We start from the raw sequence: 14,441 nt of genomic DNA, 5'->3' as shown, positions 1-14,441 counted from the left end.
TCCTTAATCAATTCAGAAAATTTTGCTCAGAGCTGAATAGTTTGATAATTAAAGGAGCTTGTCATTTTTACCTCAATATCCTCTGGTTTTGACAACATGAAATGACCTTGGTCACAAACACAAGGGCTAGGAGTGTTTTAAAAGCACAATGGTCCCAAAATTAACATCAGTGTCAGTATGAGGCAGGAAACTTTGCACTGCTTTTTCTCCTCAGTGCTAGGCTTGATATTAATTCCCCAGCAAGCAGCACAGCACAGTTTAACACCTGAGTCACAGAGAGCTCCTCCTCCTCCTCCTCCTCACATCCAATTTTCCAGCTGAGTAGCCTCTGTTCTGAGAATGTCCAGTGCTGTGACAGGAGTCAATATTATTAAGAAACTCCCTCTTCTCAGTGCTCCTCTCTTTGCATAACCCATCAGAAGGTTAAATCAAAATTCAATTCTACTCACTGAATCCTGCTTGTATTTCAGGGCTAATTACCTAAACCATCATTACCCAAAGTGGATCAGCACTCCTCCAAGGAGCTCCTCCTGCCTCCCAGGACCTTTGGGCCCCTGGTGTGTCTCCCACCAGCTCACTTCTCTGCCTGTCATCCTGGAGCTCTTTCTCTCACCCAGGCAGTCTGCAACACCCAGGGAAATAGAAGCAAAAGCTAAAATTCTTAGCAAGATTGACTTTATAATGAAAAGTACTGCAAAAAGAGAGGGACAGCTCTAAAGAGTGAAGCCAATGTGTATTAATCTGTTTGGACAATAGTGGGTGAACTCTGACAATTGTACCGATTTTTATTTGTTTATTTTTAATTCTAGCCTGCTCAAGAGGTAGGCAAGTCAGGCCAGGGGCAGCGATGCCAAGAGGAGCACACCTGGCACAGGTTATGTCTTGGTGGCCCTGGCATTGTGCCCACGAGTGTTGGAACCCCGGGCTCTGGGAATTCCAGGCTTTCTGTGCTGGCAGGCTCTGACCCCCAGGCAAACACTGCAGTGACCTGAGGCTGTGGAGAAGCCTCCAAAATGGAGTGACAGCACTGGGATTGTGGCTGTGGAGTGTGAATAGCAGTGTGTGATATCACAGGGTGGAAAACTCAGAGTTTAAGGGTTTAGAATACAGTAATGTATCTATAAAGCAAGATGGAGGTTTCAGGGCAGAGGCCAGTCCTGCTTTTTCACCTTCTCCTTCATGGGTCTGGGTGGTGTTTTGTAATTGGGTAGAAGAGTCCTCATTGCAGGCCACAGGTGGTTGGGTATTGGGTTACAAATAAAAATAATTTAGGTGTCATTTCATAATTGGACAGTTTATACTTAAAGGGCCTTGTAGAGAGAGAGATACACTTCTATTTTTAGTTTGTTAGCTGGAAGTGCTGCAGCACTCACAGCCTGAGAGACTGTAATGTAAATAAGAATTAATAAACATCTGAGTCTGAACAAGAAATAACTGCCTCAAGCATTTAATCCTGACCCTGGCATAAAAAGGTAAAATGCAGCACATGGGAAGGGTTTTCACTAGTGGCAATCTGCCAGATGTGGGTATCCTCTAAGCACTTGAATCATTCACACCTTGCTCCTCACTGCACGTTACTCTGGGGTGCAGATGTCATCTCCCTGTTAATGCAAGTCACTTTAGAAAAATCCATCCCTTCTTTTGTATAGGAAGAGATCATAAATCAAGATGCTAGAAAGGTAAGGGAAAAAAACCTGAAAAAATGGGTATCCCCTGTTGCACCCATTTTTCCTTGGGAGAAAACAAAGTAACTTGAAAAGCCTCTCCAATCACCATGTGAAGGGGGATTATTTTAGCATCTGCCAATTGAATCCAAGGAGAATAATTTTATTTGGGTTGTAGTTCTTACTTGTGAAAGGCTAACTTCAGCCAGTTTGCTTTCCAGGGGACTTATTGGCTCTCACTCAGTTTGCACTGATGTTTTGAGTAGTACCCAAGTGGAAAATAGAATTAACATGTTGAGTAAGCTTTATTCCTCTTTAATTTGTTATCGCTGTCATTAAGACTCTTTTATTTTACTTTGGTTAATTGTTAGAGGAACAGCAATAGAAATGTTATAAATCCACAAATCAATTGTTTCATGGTAGGGTTTTTCCATGGGATGAGTGAGGCCTTTCCATTTACCACGGAGGAGTTCAGAGAACACTGGAACCTGGGGGCATTGGCCATTCAAAGAAACCCAGTAACACCCTTGCCATTCAGAAAGGGACAGAAATTGAGTTTTTATTCTTATGTATAGGAAGTAGCAAAGCAAATAAAAATTCTGAGCCAACTGCTGGGCACCAGGGAACAGAAATTTACACATTACAGTCAGGTGTGGTGGCAGAGACAGCCACGACACTCAGAGAGCTTTGGGAAAATCCCAGAAGGCTTCAAGCATCAGCTCCTGGTGATCTAAAAGTCTCTCTGACCTTTTCTGTGCAGCCTCCTGTGGGCAGCTCCACACAGCTCTGGCTCTTTCTCTCCTTCTTCTCTCTTCCTTCTGCAGTTCCAGCTGGCTCCTTCCTGTCCCCAGCACGGCCACCTCACCCTGGCTGTCCCCTGGACAAGCTCTGACCCTTCCTGTCCCCAGCACGGCCACCTCACCCTGGCTGTCCCCTGGACAAGCTCTGACCCTTCCTGTCCCCAGCACGGCCACCTAACCCTGGCTGTTCCCTGGACAAGCTCTGACCCTTCCTGTCCCCAGCACGGCCACCTCACCCTGGCTGTCCCCTGGACAAGCTCTGACCCTTCCTGTCCCCAGCATGGCCACCTCACCCTGGCTGTCCCTTGGACAAGGTCCCCCCCTCTCTGTCCCTTGCCCTCCCTCCTGTCCCCCCCTCCTCACAGCAGGGCCAGCAGAGCCCAGCTGACCCCACCCAGCCCAGTCACTCTTTAGCACCCCCAGAGCTGGCAGGGCCAGGCTGTTCCACTCCTGAGGAATGAACACAGCTGCAATATCTGCAATATCTTTAAATATCCTGTTAATAATTCCTGTGTGCCTGGTACCTCACCAGCAGGAAGGCTTCTCCTTCTGTCTTTGCTGCTCAACAATAACATTAAATTAGTTTTTACCAATACCACTTTCCCCTGTGAAGTTAATTATCGACCTATAAATTTAATATAAGGTCCAAAATTATATCAAACAGTATGCTTAAACTTGTACTAGGCTGGCAAAACTGAACCATCTTCAGGTTTCCATCCTGTTATACAAAAGCAATTCAAACTGGATGTTTCCTACACCTATTTAATCACGTACCTCCTTCTGCAGATTTCTCTGCAGTGCTCACGACATTAAAAGCCAGATTTTCCCTCTAATTTCCCTTTCCATGTAATAAGGTATTTGTCTTTTAATTAGATATCACTACTTCACCAGCTTCAACATCTGTCAATGCCTGGATAAACACAATAATGTGAAATGTCTTTGCCATTCCTTTCTAAGTTTGTGTATTCAGATAAATGCCCACGGCTTTATTTTTGTTGCCTTTGAAAACTCCTCAATGCCGTTACCATCCAGTTAATGCACGTAGTAAAAGCAGGAGCAAATTGTACCTCTGAACCAGGTTTCTAAAAACAAACCCATCACTTTAGTCTTGGCACAAGGCTTTACTTTGAGTCCCTGATCTTCCACCTCCCCCTCGTAGCTCCTGCAGGCAGCCAGAGCTGGGCTGTGTCATTGCACACACCTCGGCGAAGACACACCGCTGCAATTTTCCCTTCAGGTAATTTAAACCAGGGACAGAAAACGCTAAGAGTCATTACTGCTGGGAACTTCAGGCACTATTAAACAGCGAGCAGAGAAACATCCTTGAAATAAAACTCTTCAAACCTTGCGAGCAGCCCACATTTTCAGTTAGAAGCTCTATCTCCCAAACCAGCCCTCCCAATCCTCCGTGGAGCTTTGCTGGAAATTGAGGCTTTGCTTTTCTCTGGATCACAGAAGCGGGGTCTGTCTCATTACAGCACACCCCACAGGACAGAACTCAGAAGGTCAAACTGAGGTGTACACACAAAAATCCTATTAAGGGACCCCAGCATGGTGCTCACTGAAGAGTCATTCAGCAACCAAGGACCCGAACCTTCCAAGCTTGTCAGTCTTGCTTAGCTGCTCTCTTATGGGTAGAAGCAGCAAGATAATTTTACAGCTTAGCTAAACATTTAAAAGCACTGCAGAGGACAAGATTAAAAAAAAAAATAACAAACAAAACTCACCATATCGTTAACATCTAAATAAGAAGTAGAGCTGTGAGCATCCATACCATTTTCAGGTGGGTTATTTATCTTCAGTTACACAGACTTTGGGCACAGATTTGCAAGCGGAAGGCAGGCCAACCTTCAGGTTTTATCTGAATATTAAAAGAACTTCTATGAATCACTGGTCAATCTTAACTCCTCTGACTTTGGGCTAAGTATAATGCAAATTGCTTCAGCATGAATAGAGATTGATAACTGCTGGTTAAGGACACTCCTTGAGGAAAAGGTTAACTAAGGGATTAAACATTAAAAATTTCTGTCCAAGCAATGTTCTTCAGAAGTGCTGGACTTCATTATTAAGCATGGCAAAACCACATACTTTCCAAAAAACCCCCCAAACCACTCCCATATATAAATTTACATGACACTGCTATACCTACCACACAGCTTCCCTGCTTTTGCAAATGAAGACACTTTCCCATTAAATCTGTACTGGCCACCTGCAATTTGGGTCAGGCAAAGCTCATCCTCTTGGAAAAAACACATGCCTTTACCCCCAAATGTATTCATTTGCTCTTTGCTGAATGCAAGTTCCACAAAATGAATTTATCAAGTGAATTAAGGGTCCTAAATTTTCTGATGCCAAAGGAAAGGCATCAGAAAATTCAGGACCCTTAATTTGTTTAGGCATGAAATCCCACATTGAGGCAGGTATCATAATTCCATCTTGTGTTTCTCCACGCATCTGGCAACTGATTGAAATTACCAATCACATTTATTTTTCCTTTATATCCTCCTAGATATGCATCACAGACCAAATCAGATTTTTAATGTGCTCTGGCAGTTCTCCATTAGCAGCAACAACTTCCTCATACATTCCAAGGCCTGTGACAGCCCTTTGTCTGTATCTGCCTTGTTGCACCTGCAGCCCCTTTCTGCTGTGCCTGCAAATCGAGCACGCTGTGAGCGGCAGTGGTTGCTGAAGCAGAGATTAGATTTGTACAGGGGTTGTTGCATCTCCCAAGAATCAGCTGCACATCCAACATGTCAAAGGAAAGGGTCAGGGAGAAGAGGAGCAGCCTAGGATGGGACAGACGTGGTCACCAGAAGTAAGGGAATGCTGTCAGGGCACCTGAGAAGTTCAAACAAAATGGAAACCAAGAAAAAAGCCCAGAGAAGGAAAAACCAGAAGTCCAGAATCCAGAGACGCTGTGGGAAGGAGGCAGCAGCAAAGAGCTCTGTGGGTCATGTCAGCTGAGAATCACGAGGTGGGGAGTGAGCAGTGGAGAGCAGCAGCCACCAGTGGGGTTTGCTTCTGCACCAAAACCTGCATCTGTCCACAGCAGCACCAGAGGAGGACAGGGAAGGAAGGAGAACACAGGCCTCTAAGAGAGACAGGTCACTAAATGCCCCAAAGGTACAGAGATTTAACCTATAGGATAAAAAAATCTTGATACTGCTTAGTCAGGGAAAAGAAAAAAAGGAAAGATTTTGTCACATAAGGCGTTGTAGCTAAAGAAATAAATCCTGTGAGGTAAACTTAGACGAGCTGCTGTAACAGACAAATGCTGTCAGATGATAAGTGAAATTCAGGCTCTCTACAACTTACTTTTTTCTTTCTGTTCTCAACACAGGAGCACACACTGAAGGAAGAAATTTAAGTCTGAAATTGTGACTACCCCAATTGTTAGAAGATATTTAAAAATTTGATACACCAATGACTGATGAACAAGTTGCTCCTACCACATGGAGAACAAAATGTTTCCATGAACTATGCAGACTATCAGCCATTTCCACGCTATCTAGTTTACTTATTTATTTTTAATTCAGCTACAGATTATTTGCATCTTTGGCCACATTGCCCAGGTGCCATAGAAAAAAGGATCATGTTTGTATTCAGGACTATTATATCTCACTGGACAAATTCAAGGGCATTTCTACTCCAAAGAGTTACTTCCCACTTTTCTTCCTCAGATTCAATCATTAGAATCCCTTTCAGTGAGTATTTATTGATCCTGTTTCCTACAATATTTAATTCTTAGAGTTACAATTAGGAAATGTAAATAACTGATTGTGCTGTCAGATGAATCCCACACTGTTCAACTGCCAGACTGAAAAAAGCCCCCTATAACTGATGGGTTATTTCCACAGGATACTCACTGTGAGACAGCCACCACTGGATCCATGTCCACTTGTGTGTTTGAGGTTCTTTGAAAACCCAGTGCCTTTATTAAATGACTCTCCTCAGGCTTTACTTTAATGAAAGACTTTGCAGAACATTTTCCTTCTGGTTAGGTGATAAAAATATACAAAATGGATATATGTCACCAAGCTAGACAAGTGTTAGCAGCTCACTGAGACACGTTTGTCACTGTAGAGCATTCCCACTTCTCAGATACCACTGGGAAATAAAACTTGCATCTTTCATTTCTTCTGTGTGTGCAATTGTGTCGTTTTAAAGCAGCTTTTTATAGTAAAGCCTATCCTGAAACTAGATAGGATTTAGGAACTGTGGGGAGTCTCACTTGCATAAACTGAGGGATCTACATCAGTACCTGAGCATTCCTGGTATATGAGCTGAGCTCCTGAACATCCACATGTTCATCAGGAAAGAGCCTAAAGGGAATTAAAATGAACCCCTACATGCACTTCCCCCTCCCCTGAACAGTCAACCCTTGAGTGTGCAGTGTTTCTGTAAGAACCCAGACCAAACCCACCCCTCCAGCAACTGCTTTTTGTTTGTTGTGTTTTTTCCCCAAGCTGCTAAGACACAACTTCCACCCACCTATGCCCCCACAGGTTAGTAGAGAAAAAACTGTAGGCACAGATAAATGAGCCATCACAGGATAGACACAATTTCCAATTACACAGAACACAAGAGAAGCAGCAACTGCATTATATATCACACTGGGTTCATTTATTTAGACAAATGTGACTGAAACGTATACAACTTTGAAACTGCAGAAGTGTAACAAAAATACCGTCTTTGTTGCTGCAATCTTGCAGTTGGAATTCCAAAATGATTCCCATTGGGATTTTCCAGCTACTGTTGAGGTGCACTGACACATGATTGAGCTGCTTCTTTCATAAAAAAATACTATACAAGGATTTTGCCAGCAGAAGAATAAAACATTACTGAGAGATCATATTTATTGTTGTTTACAGCAAGAGTTTAGGCTCATTTTTTCTCACCTGGGTAACCCAAACCCATCTTTCTTGCTGTCCTCACACCACATGAGAAGCAGCAGAATCTGGTTTTGTCCCAAATCTCTGTTCTAGGTAGCTTTTCCATATTGTGTGTGCACACACCCACACACAGACCCAGGAGTTTACCATTTTTGGGTATTTCAGAACAGTTATCAGCAGCCAAGTGCAGCATTTGAGTTGAGCCCCTGCCAGCCATGGAGAGTTTCACTGGAGGCTGTAGGTCTGCTGGGTGTCCTTCACTGAGAGGGTGATGAAGAGGGACCGTGGGTCCTTCTTGTTCTTGCGGACTGAGATCTTTCCTCTGAGGGCCTCTCCTGGAAAAACAAGAAGGGAATTGCTCTGGTTACAGCACTGAATCACTCACAGTGACAGTAAAGGGGCACTGCATCCATGTTGCATGAGAAGCTGTTCCCAACTGATCAGGATTTTAAGAGCCTACAAAGGTTTAAGTTTTGGAAGCTCTGGACAACAAACCCAAGTTAAACTGACTCAGTTAAACCTGGAGAAATGCTGAGTTGTGGCTGATGCTTTATTTCTCAGAGGTTCACCCATATTACTGATGTGCCAAATATTTCACTTGTGGCTGGGGAAAACCTCTGTATCCCTTAGATATATTCACCATCTTGGACTAAAACCATGAAATCACAAAAGCCTATTCCCCTCCTGCTGTATGGGCCATGTGCTCTGTATCTGCACTCCATTTCATTCAAGTTCTGACCTGGTGGGGTTTGTTTTTGTCTGAGAGGAAACTGCCACAAAAATCTTTGTGGCATTGCAAGCAGATACATTATTAATTGCAGGTTTTCTTTTACAGAGTGTCAGTGTCATAACAGTTGACAGGTATGTCCTTCAGTTACACCCAGAGCAAATGCTTTTGACACAAAAAGAGAAAAACTGATCTTAATTTCTTTCCAGTCCTTACCAAGATCTTTCATTTAAGGAAAGTTTGTAAATTGCAAATATACAACCCACAAAATATAGACAGACACATCTGTAAATGTGCACATCTAGGAACTCCACTGCTGAGCCACCCCATCTCACCATTTTAAACCCAGAAGAGCTACATCCTCCCAGATGGTTGTGCTGAACACACTGCAGCAGGCCATGGTGCCCATCCACTCCCTGCTCTTCCACCAGGCCTCCCCTGCCCCACTCCTCTTCATCACTCACACCAGCCACATCCTCTGCTGTTGCTCTTCTACCTCACTGCATCCATTTTCCAGCTGTTCAGTACTCACTGTGGTTTTAAAAGCCATTGTTAATATTCTGCTAAGAAACTTTCTCATTGCAAAACTGAAAACAAACAGCAATTCCCAAACTAAGCTGGTTTCAAATTCAGGAAGCATTTTGGAGGTCTGAATTTGGCACAATTCTCAATTGCATCCACAAGCAGTAAACTGACAGTCCAAACTATAAATGCAGAACATTTTGTTAAAGGTTGCAGAGGAAATATCAAAGGCGGCTTATCAAAAAGGACTGTAGTACCAAGGATCAGAAAGGTCAGTGCCAAGAAAATAATTTTTTGGTATTTCTGGTTTTTTTTTCATCATGTAACAGTTAGCTGGAGATTCCACTACAATTCCTGGGCAGCTTTGTTATGAGGAATCCAAAGACTGACATAACGCAATGCAATTTGCACAGAACTGTGAAAAGGGGTTCACAGATTATTCAAACAGAGACAGGTTTGCCAGAGAGGACAAAATAAAGAAAAAAGGGGCATTATAGGTTCACCCCAGCGAGGAAATCTAACCTGATTGGAACACACAGATTTTCAAAACTGCTTCAAAACGACCTATTTGATTTATTTTAACATCCTGCGATAACAATTCAGTAAGACAGAAGAGCCTCCGAGAACTAAGATTTCAATTAATCCATATTTCCATCTTCCCATCGAAAACATTAACACAAAACACTAAAACAAATGAAGCAAAAACTTAAATATCATGTCATAAACAGCTGACTTCACAGAAGAGACCCCTCAGATTCTGTTTGTAGAGACAGTTGAGGACACAAAGTGTTCCATTCATTCTCCCAGCTATTCCTTATGCTGTAAGCACACTAAATGTGCTTTTCTGAGCAGCCTCTTCTGAGGGCTGAAGCCAACAACAGCGGTGACCCAAAGGCACTTCTGAACAATGAATCAATGCCATGCAGATAGAGAATGACGGATGTTTTCCCCCTCCCCTGTCCTAGGAGCTGCCTGCAGGAAGCTGTCCCCGGGACTCAGCTGCATCACCTTGCTCTTATCACGCTCAGCTGAACGCAGGCACACCACACAGCGCCACTGCAGTTTGATTAGGACAAAACTGAATCCATTACCATCCCCTCCCCGCATTTTATTATCCTCTGGGGAGGCTGAAAAATTTTCCCCCAAATGGGAAAAGCAGAAGAATTCAGGGGAAGGGCTGTGTGTGCATGGCTGGCACAGGAAAAAGGACATCCCTATGTCCCTATGTGTCCCTGTGAGACTCCCTGTGACACACTGCATGACTGCAGGCTCTGCAGTACCCGTGCTCTGGACACTCCAACCACATCATTTTGGGTCTTTCACCACCAGTAAAACTGTGAGCAGCAGCATCTGTCACTTATGGCTGAGCAGCACAATCACACATGGGGCCAGCCTGAAGCCTGTGAGCCAAGATATCTCTCTGCAGAGATCCTCCATCACCAACACGGTTCAGGCCCACCAAATCATGGTTTTTCAGTCTATAAAGGATTTGATCAAAATCAAAGATTCTACAGAGACCCTTGCATGCATATCCATAATATCCACATAAAGCCTGGAATGACCCATGGCAATGAGCTTGCAATGTGAGGAACTACCCTGCCTTTCAGTACAACTTGGTGTCTCCTGCCTTTCTGATCCCAAAAAAAGACTCTAAGAGTACCAAAAATCAAGGTCTTGCAGGTTTCCTTCTTTTCTTCCCCTGGAAGAGTTTTATGAAGCTGACAGTGGGACAAGTAAGAACACAGTACTCAAACCATTATTTATTCTGAACACCATTAAAATTTAAGAATCTTATCAAAGTGCTCACACGAATTGTTTCAGAGAGCTGCTAGAAAACTGCAGTGGGCTTTGGGCTAAACACACTTAAACTACTGAACTGCAGGTGAAAAGTACCTTTAGAAATGCCCTACACTGTCCCTACTGAGTGGGTTTGAGCTTTCCCAGCCAGAAACCAGCACTGCTTAAAACTGCTCTGCTCAACAAGGTTGTCCTTGTTGGCAGCTGACAAACTTTAGTTTGTTATTATTCTGTTAAACTTCTAGTTTAAGTAACTGGGCCCACTATTTAATGCTAAATTAAGCTCTAGCATGTAACAGAAAAAGCAGCAATTCTCAAAAGGATTACTCTGGGCAGAAAGTGGTTTCTGTAGACCACCCATCTTCTGACAATGGAAAACAAGACAAGACTGAAACAGTTTGTGGTGGGACCAGGAGCATTTCCCTTAAACCCAGGAATTTATCCTTAATCTTCCCATTCATCCTCTTAAACTGTGGGCACCTGAGCTGTCCACGGAGTGCTGCCTTCCCCTCCGGCCACTTCTACTCAATCTCCAGCCCAGTGTGATCCAACAAGCACTTTCTGCTCTGAGCAGCAGCCACTGCCTTTTCCATCATCCACCTGTGACACTCTCCTTCTGGGCTGGCTCCTTTGATCAACTGTTTGCCAACTCCTTTCTGTTGCACCACTGCCGAACCCCTGCTGAAGCTCTCCTGAGGTTCTGTCCTCTCCATCATGCTCTGGGAGTATATCCTTGTCCCAAGCCTTCTCTCAGCAGTGTGACAAAGCCTGAGAAAATCAGATTGTTGTTGCTGTTGGAAGCATATTCCCCTGCAGCTGCAGAGCTTGCAAAGGGAGGCACCCAGAATGGCACATCTGTGCCATCGGTCTAGCCGAGTTTTCCTTTCTAAATATGGGATTTCCATTATCTTTCAATGAGGCACAACAGCCATGAGAAGAGATTCTCTCAGTTTAGTGCCCTGAAACACACACCTAAAAATGTTTCTGAGAAGTCAGCAGAATCATTTTAAAATGAATTTTGATAAATACAACCTAAGACTTGCCAGACTTAATGTGCCCTCAAAACTCAGGTTTTAACATATACTAGGTTTTAAAAGCCAGCATCACTTTTGGAGGTGCCACTTGTAAATAAACCAGAGACAGACTTCTACAGACACCTCACTGCAGCTGTAGACAGGCAAAACAGACACTAAAATCTTAATCAGGAGCCAAATTATCCAACTGGGATGCACAATATTGAAGTATTTGAGTATAGGATCAAAACACTCAGAGAGCTTAATGTTGCCAGAGTTGTTTCCCTACTTTTAATAGTGCTGTCTAAGTAGACAAATCTACATTCTTTCAGTTTGTAAATTTACAAACAGCTTTCCAATTACAGAGAGTGGGCAGCTAAAGACAATCAAGGATTTTCCAGGAGCTTAGTCATGTGAGTTCTGCTCCAGCTTTGCTGTGCTAGCCTCTTTAACACCACACAAAAACAAATCAAGGTTTTATTTTCACTGCAAGGCAATATTAAGAGCATGCAGTGCTGACAATAGGCTGTTTTATTGCTAATAGGATTTGCCTGCATACAGAGCTGGGTTTTAACTTAATACATTGTTACTGAATAGATTCTATGGACCCTTTAAAATAATTTTTGTAAGCATTTGATTTATTTAGCAAATTCTTACGGCAACCAAATGAGAATGACGTAATTTTTTGTTTGCTTAGCAGGAATATTTCAGAAGAAGAACAAAAGGAAGAGACTCATTTTTGGACCATTAAATAGACAAAGATACTGCTCTGGCATCTCAATTTCAACCTTCAAAATAAAGACATGTTCAAGCTATTAAAAGGCTCCAAGAGGAGGTTCATACTCTGTAGGGAGTCTACAATAGATCACTGTTTTGTCTGAGAAAACCCAGGATATACTGCTTCTTTCTTCAGTTTCTTTAATTTTAATTGCTTGCTAAACAGTTAAAGCATCTCCAGCATGCTGATGCTATTTTGTTTTACTTGACTGAAAATCAGTTTCAAGTCTCTTGCCACAGTCCGTGAGGAAGAAAACTGTTTTTTCACAACGCATGAATAGTGAGAGGCTATCCCCCACTCACACATTAAAACTAAATGAAATGAACAGAAATTAGCCATTAAATATATCCATTTGCATATATCCATTATATACAAAGCTATCTACCACAGGTATCAAGCTGAAACTCAGCGGCAAATTATCAGTATTAATTAGGTGTGGATTTTATTGCCTCGCTGGCCAGACCTTTGGAGGCAGAATGAACCTCTCCCACTTGATCCCAGAGATGTCCAAACACGAGTGCAGGCTGCAGCAGGAGCAGCAAACGAGGCAGGATGAGCTCCAGCACCCATCCTTTGGCTGGCAACTGCTGGATTCTGCTATCATTAGAATAGATCAAAACATTCAGTCCTTTTTATGGCTGAGGAAATAGATCTATTTTTACAACAAAATACCCTGGCATCAAACAGCTGAGAAAATTAGCTAGTTCACACTGCAGAACAAAACAATTTTGCCGTGGCATAAAGGAGCATTTTCCAGTTAAATACCCAGCAGGTCTGGCTATCTGTAAGCTCAACCTCTTTTACAGAGCAAAACCAAATACAATCAGTGCTTTATAACCACTCCAGGCACGGCCCCAAAAGCTATAAAGCATCTGATAAGGGACTTTCAGTCAGCCTTACTCTTCTACTTGGAACTAAAAATCTGAGGGAATAATTTTTCTTCACTGGGGAAAAAACAGCTGCTGCCCTGCCTGAAAGATGCTTCCAAAACAAAAAAAAATTTAGATGTGTTTTCCACTAGCAAATTCTTCTTTCACAACCTATTAAAGAGCTACAAGTGAATGCCATCATGGTAACACTGGTCAGATTATTTTAAGACCCCAATTGCATTATTTCTGCTTATTTCCTGATATTTACTAAAAAAAGAAGAGCTAGAAAGAAACCTCACCAGAGAAATATTTACAGTCAAGAATAAAAGAATAATCAATCAGAACACAGAAGATACAGCTTCAAACCTAAGTCAATACTTCGCAAGCCCTGCAACAGCTGAAAGAAATAAACTCAACCAAATCCATGCTGAGAAAATGGGAAGACTGAAGAAACAAAAGCAATTTGGCTAACTACAAATTATCAAGATGAATATTCAAGTCACTATTTAGAGAAAGAAAAGAATATAAAAAAGGAAGATATGGAAATCTGTACTTATTACAACATGTCTTGAGGAGAAAGATTTTTGGAACAATGAAGGAGAAGGATCAAAGTAAGAGGGAATGGTTTTTCCAGAAAAATCACATAAATTAAGATATACTCCTATATAAATATCAGGAAACACCTTCTGCTTGATGGGCTTATGACATCAATGAGCAACAAGTAACCCACAGAAATTAAGACTGGGATTGCAAAAGAAAAGGAAATTACATTGGCAGTTTCTCTCAGAATATTCACTAGCACTGGAAGCAAAAGGCAGACAATCCTAGATTTAAGTGGTAATTTCATCTAAGATATAAAACCAGACAGAATGGGCAAAAGGATGGGAAAGGAGAACTTAAATAATTACAAAGAGAAGGACACAGGCAGAAGAAAGAGAAACATAGCTGGGACAAGATTTGTTATGAGAACAATGTTAAGAAATACGAGCTAATAAAAGGAAGGAAGGAGTTACAGCACAAGGGATCTTGAAGGTTAAGTTGGCTGTGTTCACTGCTCCAGAGCACATTATTCCTGCAGCTGCCTTCAGAAAGTCACCACACCTAGAGCAGAACTCTGGGCTGGGGCACACCTCCCAGTCATTTCACCCAGCTGAAAAATGTCAAATGATCTCTGTAATATGAAATAATGTGCATATTTTAACAAATGCCATTGCACTTTAAAAAAATTCATGCTGTGACATTGAGATTTAATGGGTAGCAGCAAGGAGATCTCAGTCAGCCTTGTCTAGAAAGAGAAGAGAACAGAAGCAAAGTACAAATGCACCAAAGCACTGGTGCACCCCAAGAAGTGACAAGACCTAAGAAACTGCAAATAA

General features: G+C 42.4%; 1 protein-coding gene across 2 annotated transcripts in view; it reads right to left on the bottom strand.

Moving 5' to 3' along the window:
- Positions 1-7,081: 7,081 nt before the first annotated feature.
- Positions 7,082-14,441, bottom strand: part of PRMT3 (protein arginine methyltransferase 3) — a 50,802-nt gene continuing 43,442 nt past the window's right edge. For both annotated transcript variants that reach the window (XM_063397552.1, XM_063397551.1), the window contains exon 15: positions 7,082-7,694. In XM_063397552.1, the coding sequence (XP_063253622.1) occupies positions 7,585-7,694 (110 nt within the window). In that variant the 3' untranslated portion in view covers positions 7,082-7,584. The remainder of the gene's footprint in view (positions 7,695-14,441) is intronic.

The sequence above is a fragment of the Prinia subflava genome, chromosome 5 (genome assembly GCF_021018805.1).
Source record: "Prinia subflava isolate CZ2003 ecotype Zambia chromosome 5, Cam_Psub_1.2, whole genome shotgun sequence".
NCBI classification, from domain to species: Eukaryota; Metazoa; Chordata; class Aves; order Passeriformes; family Cisticolidae; genus Prinia; species Prinia subflava.
This window is presented reverse-complemented; position numbering and strand designations above follow the sequence as displayed.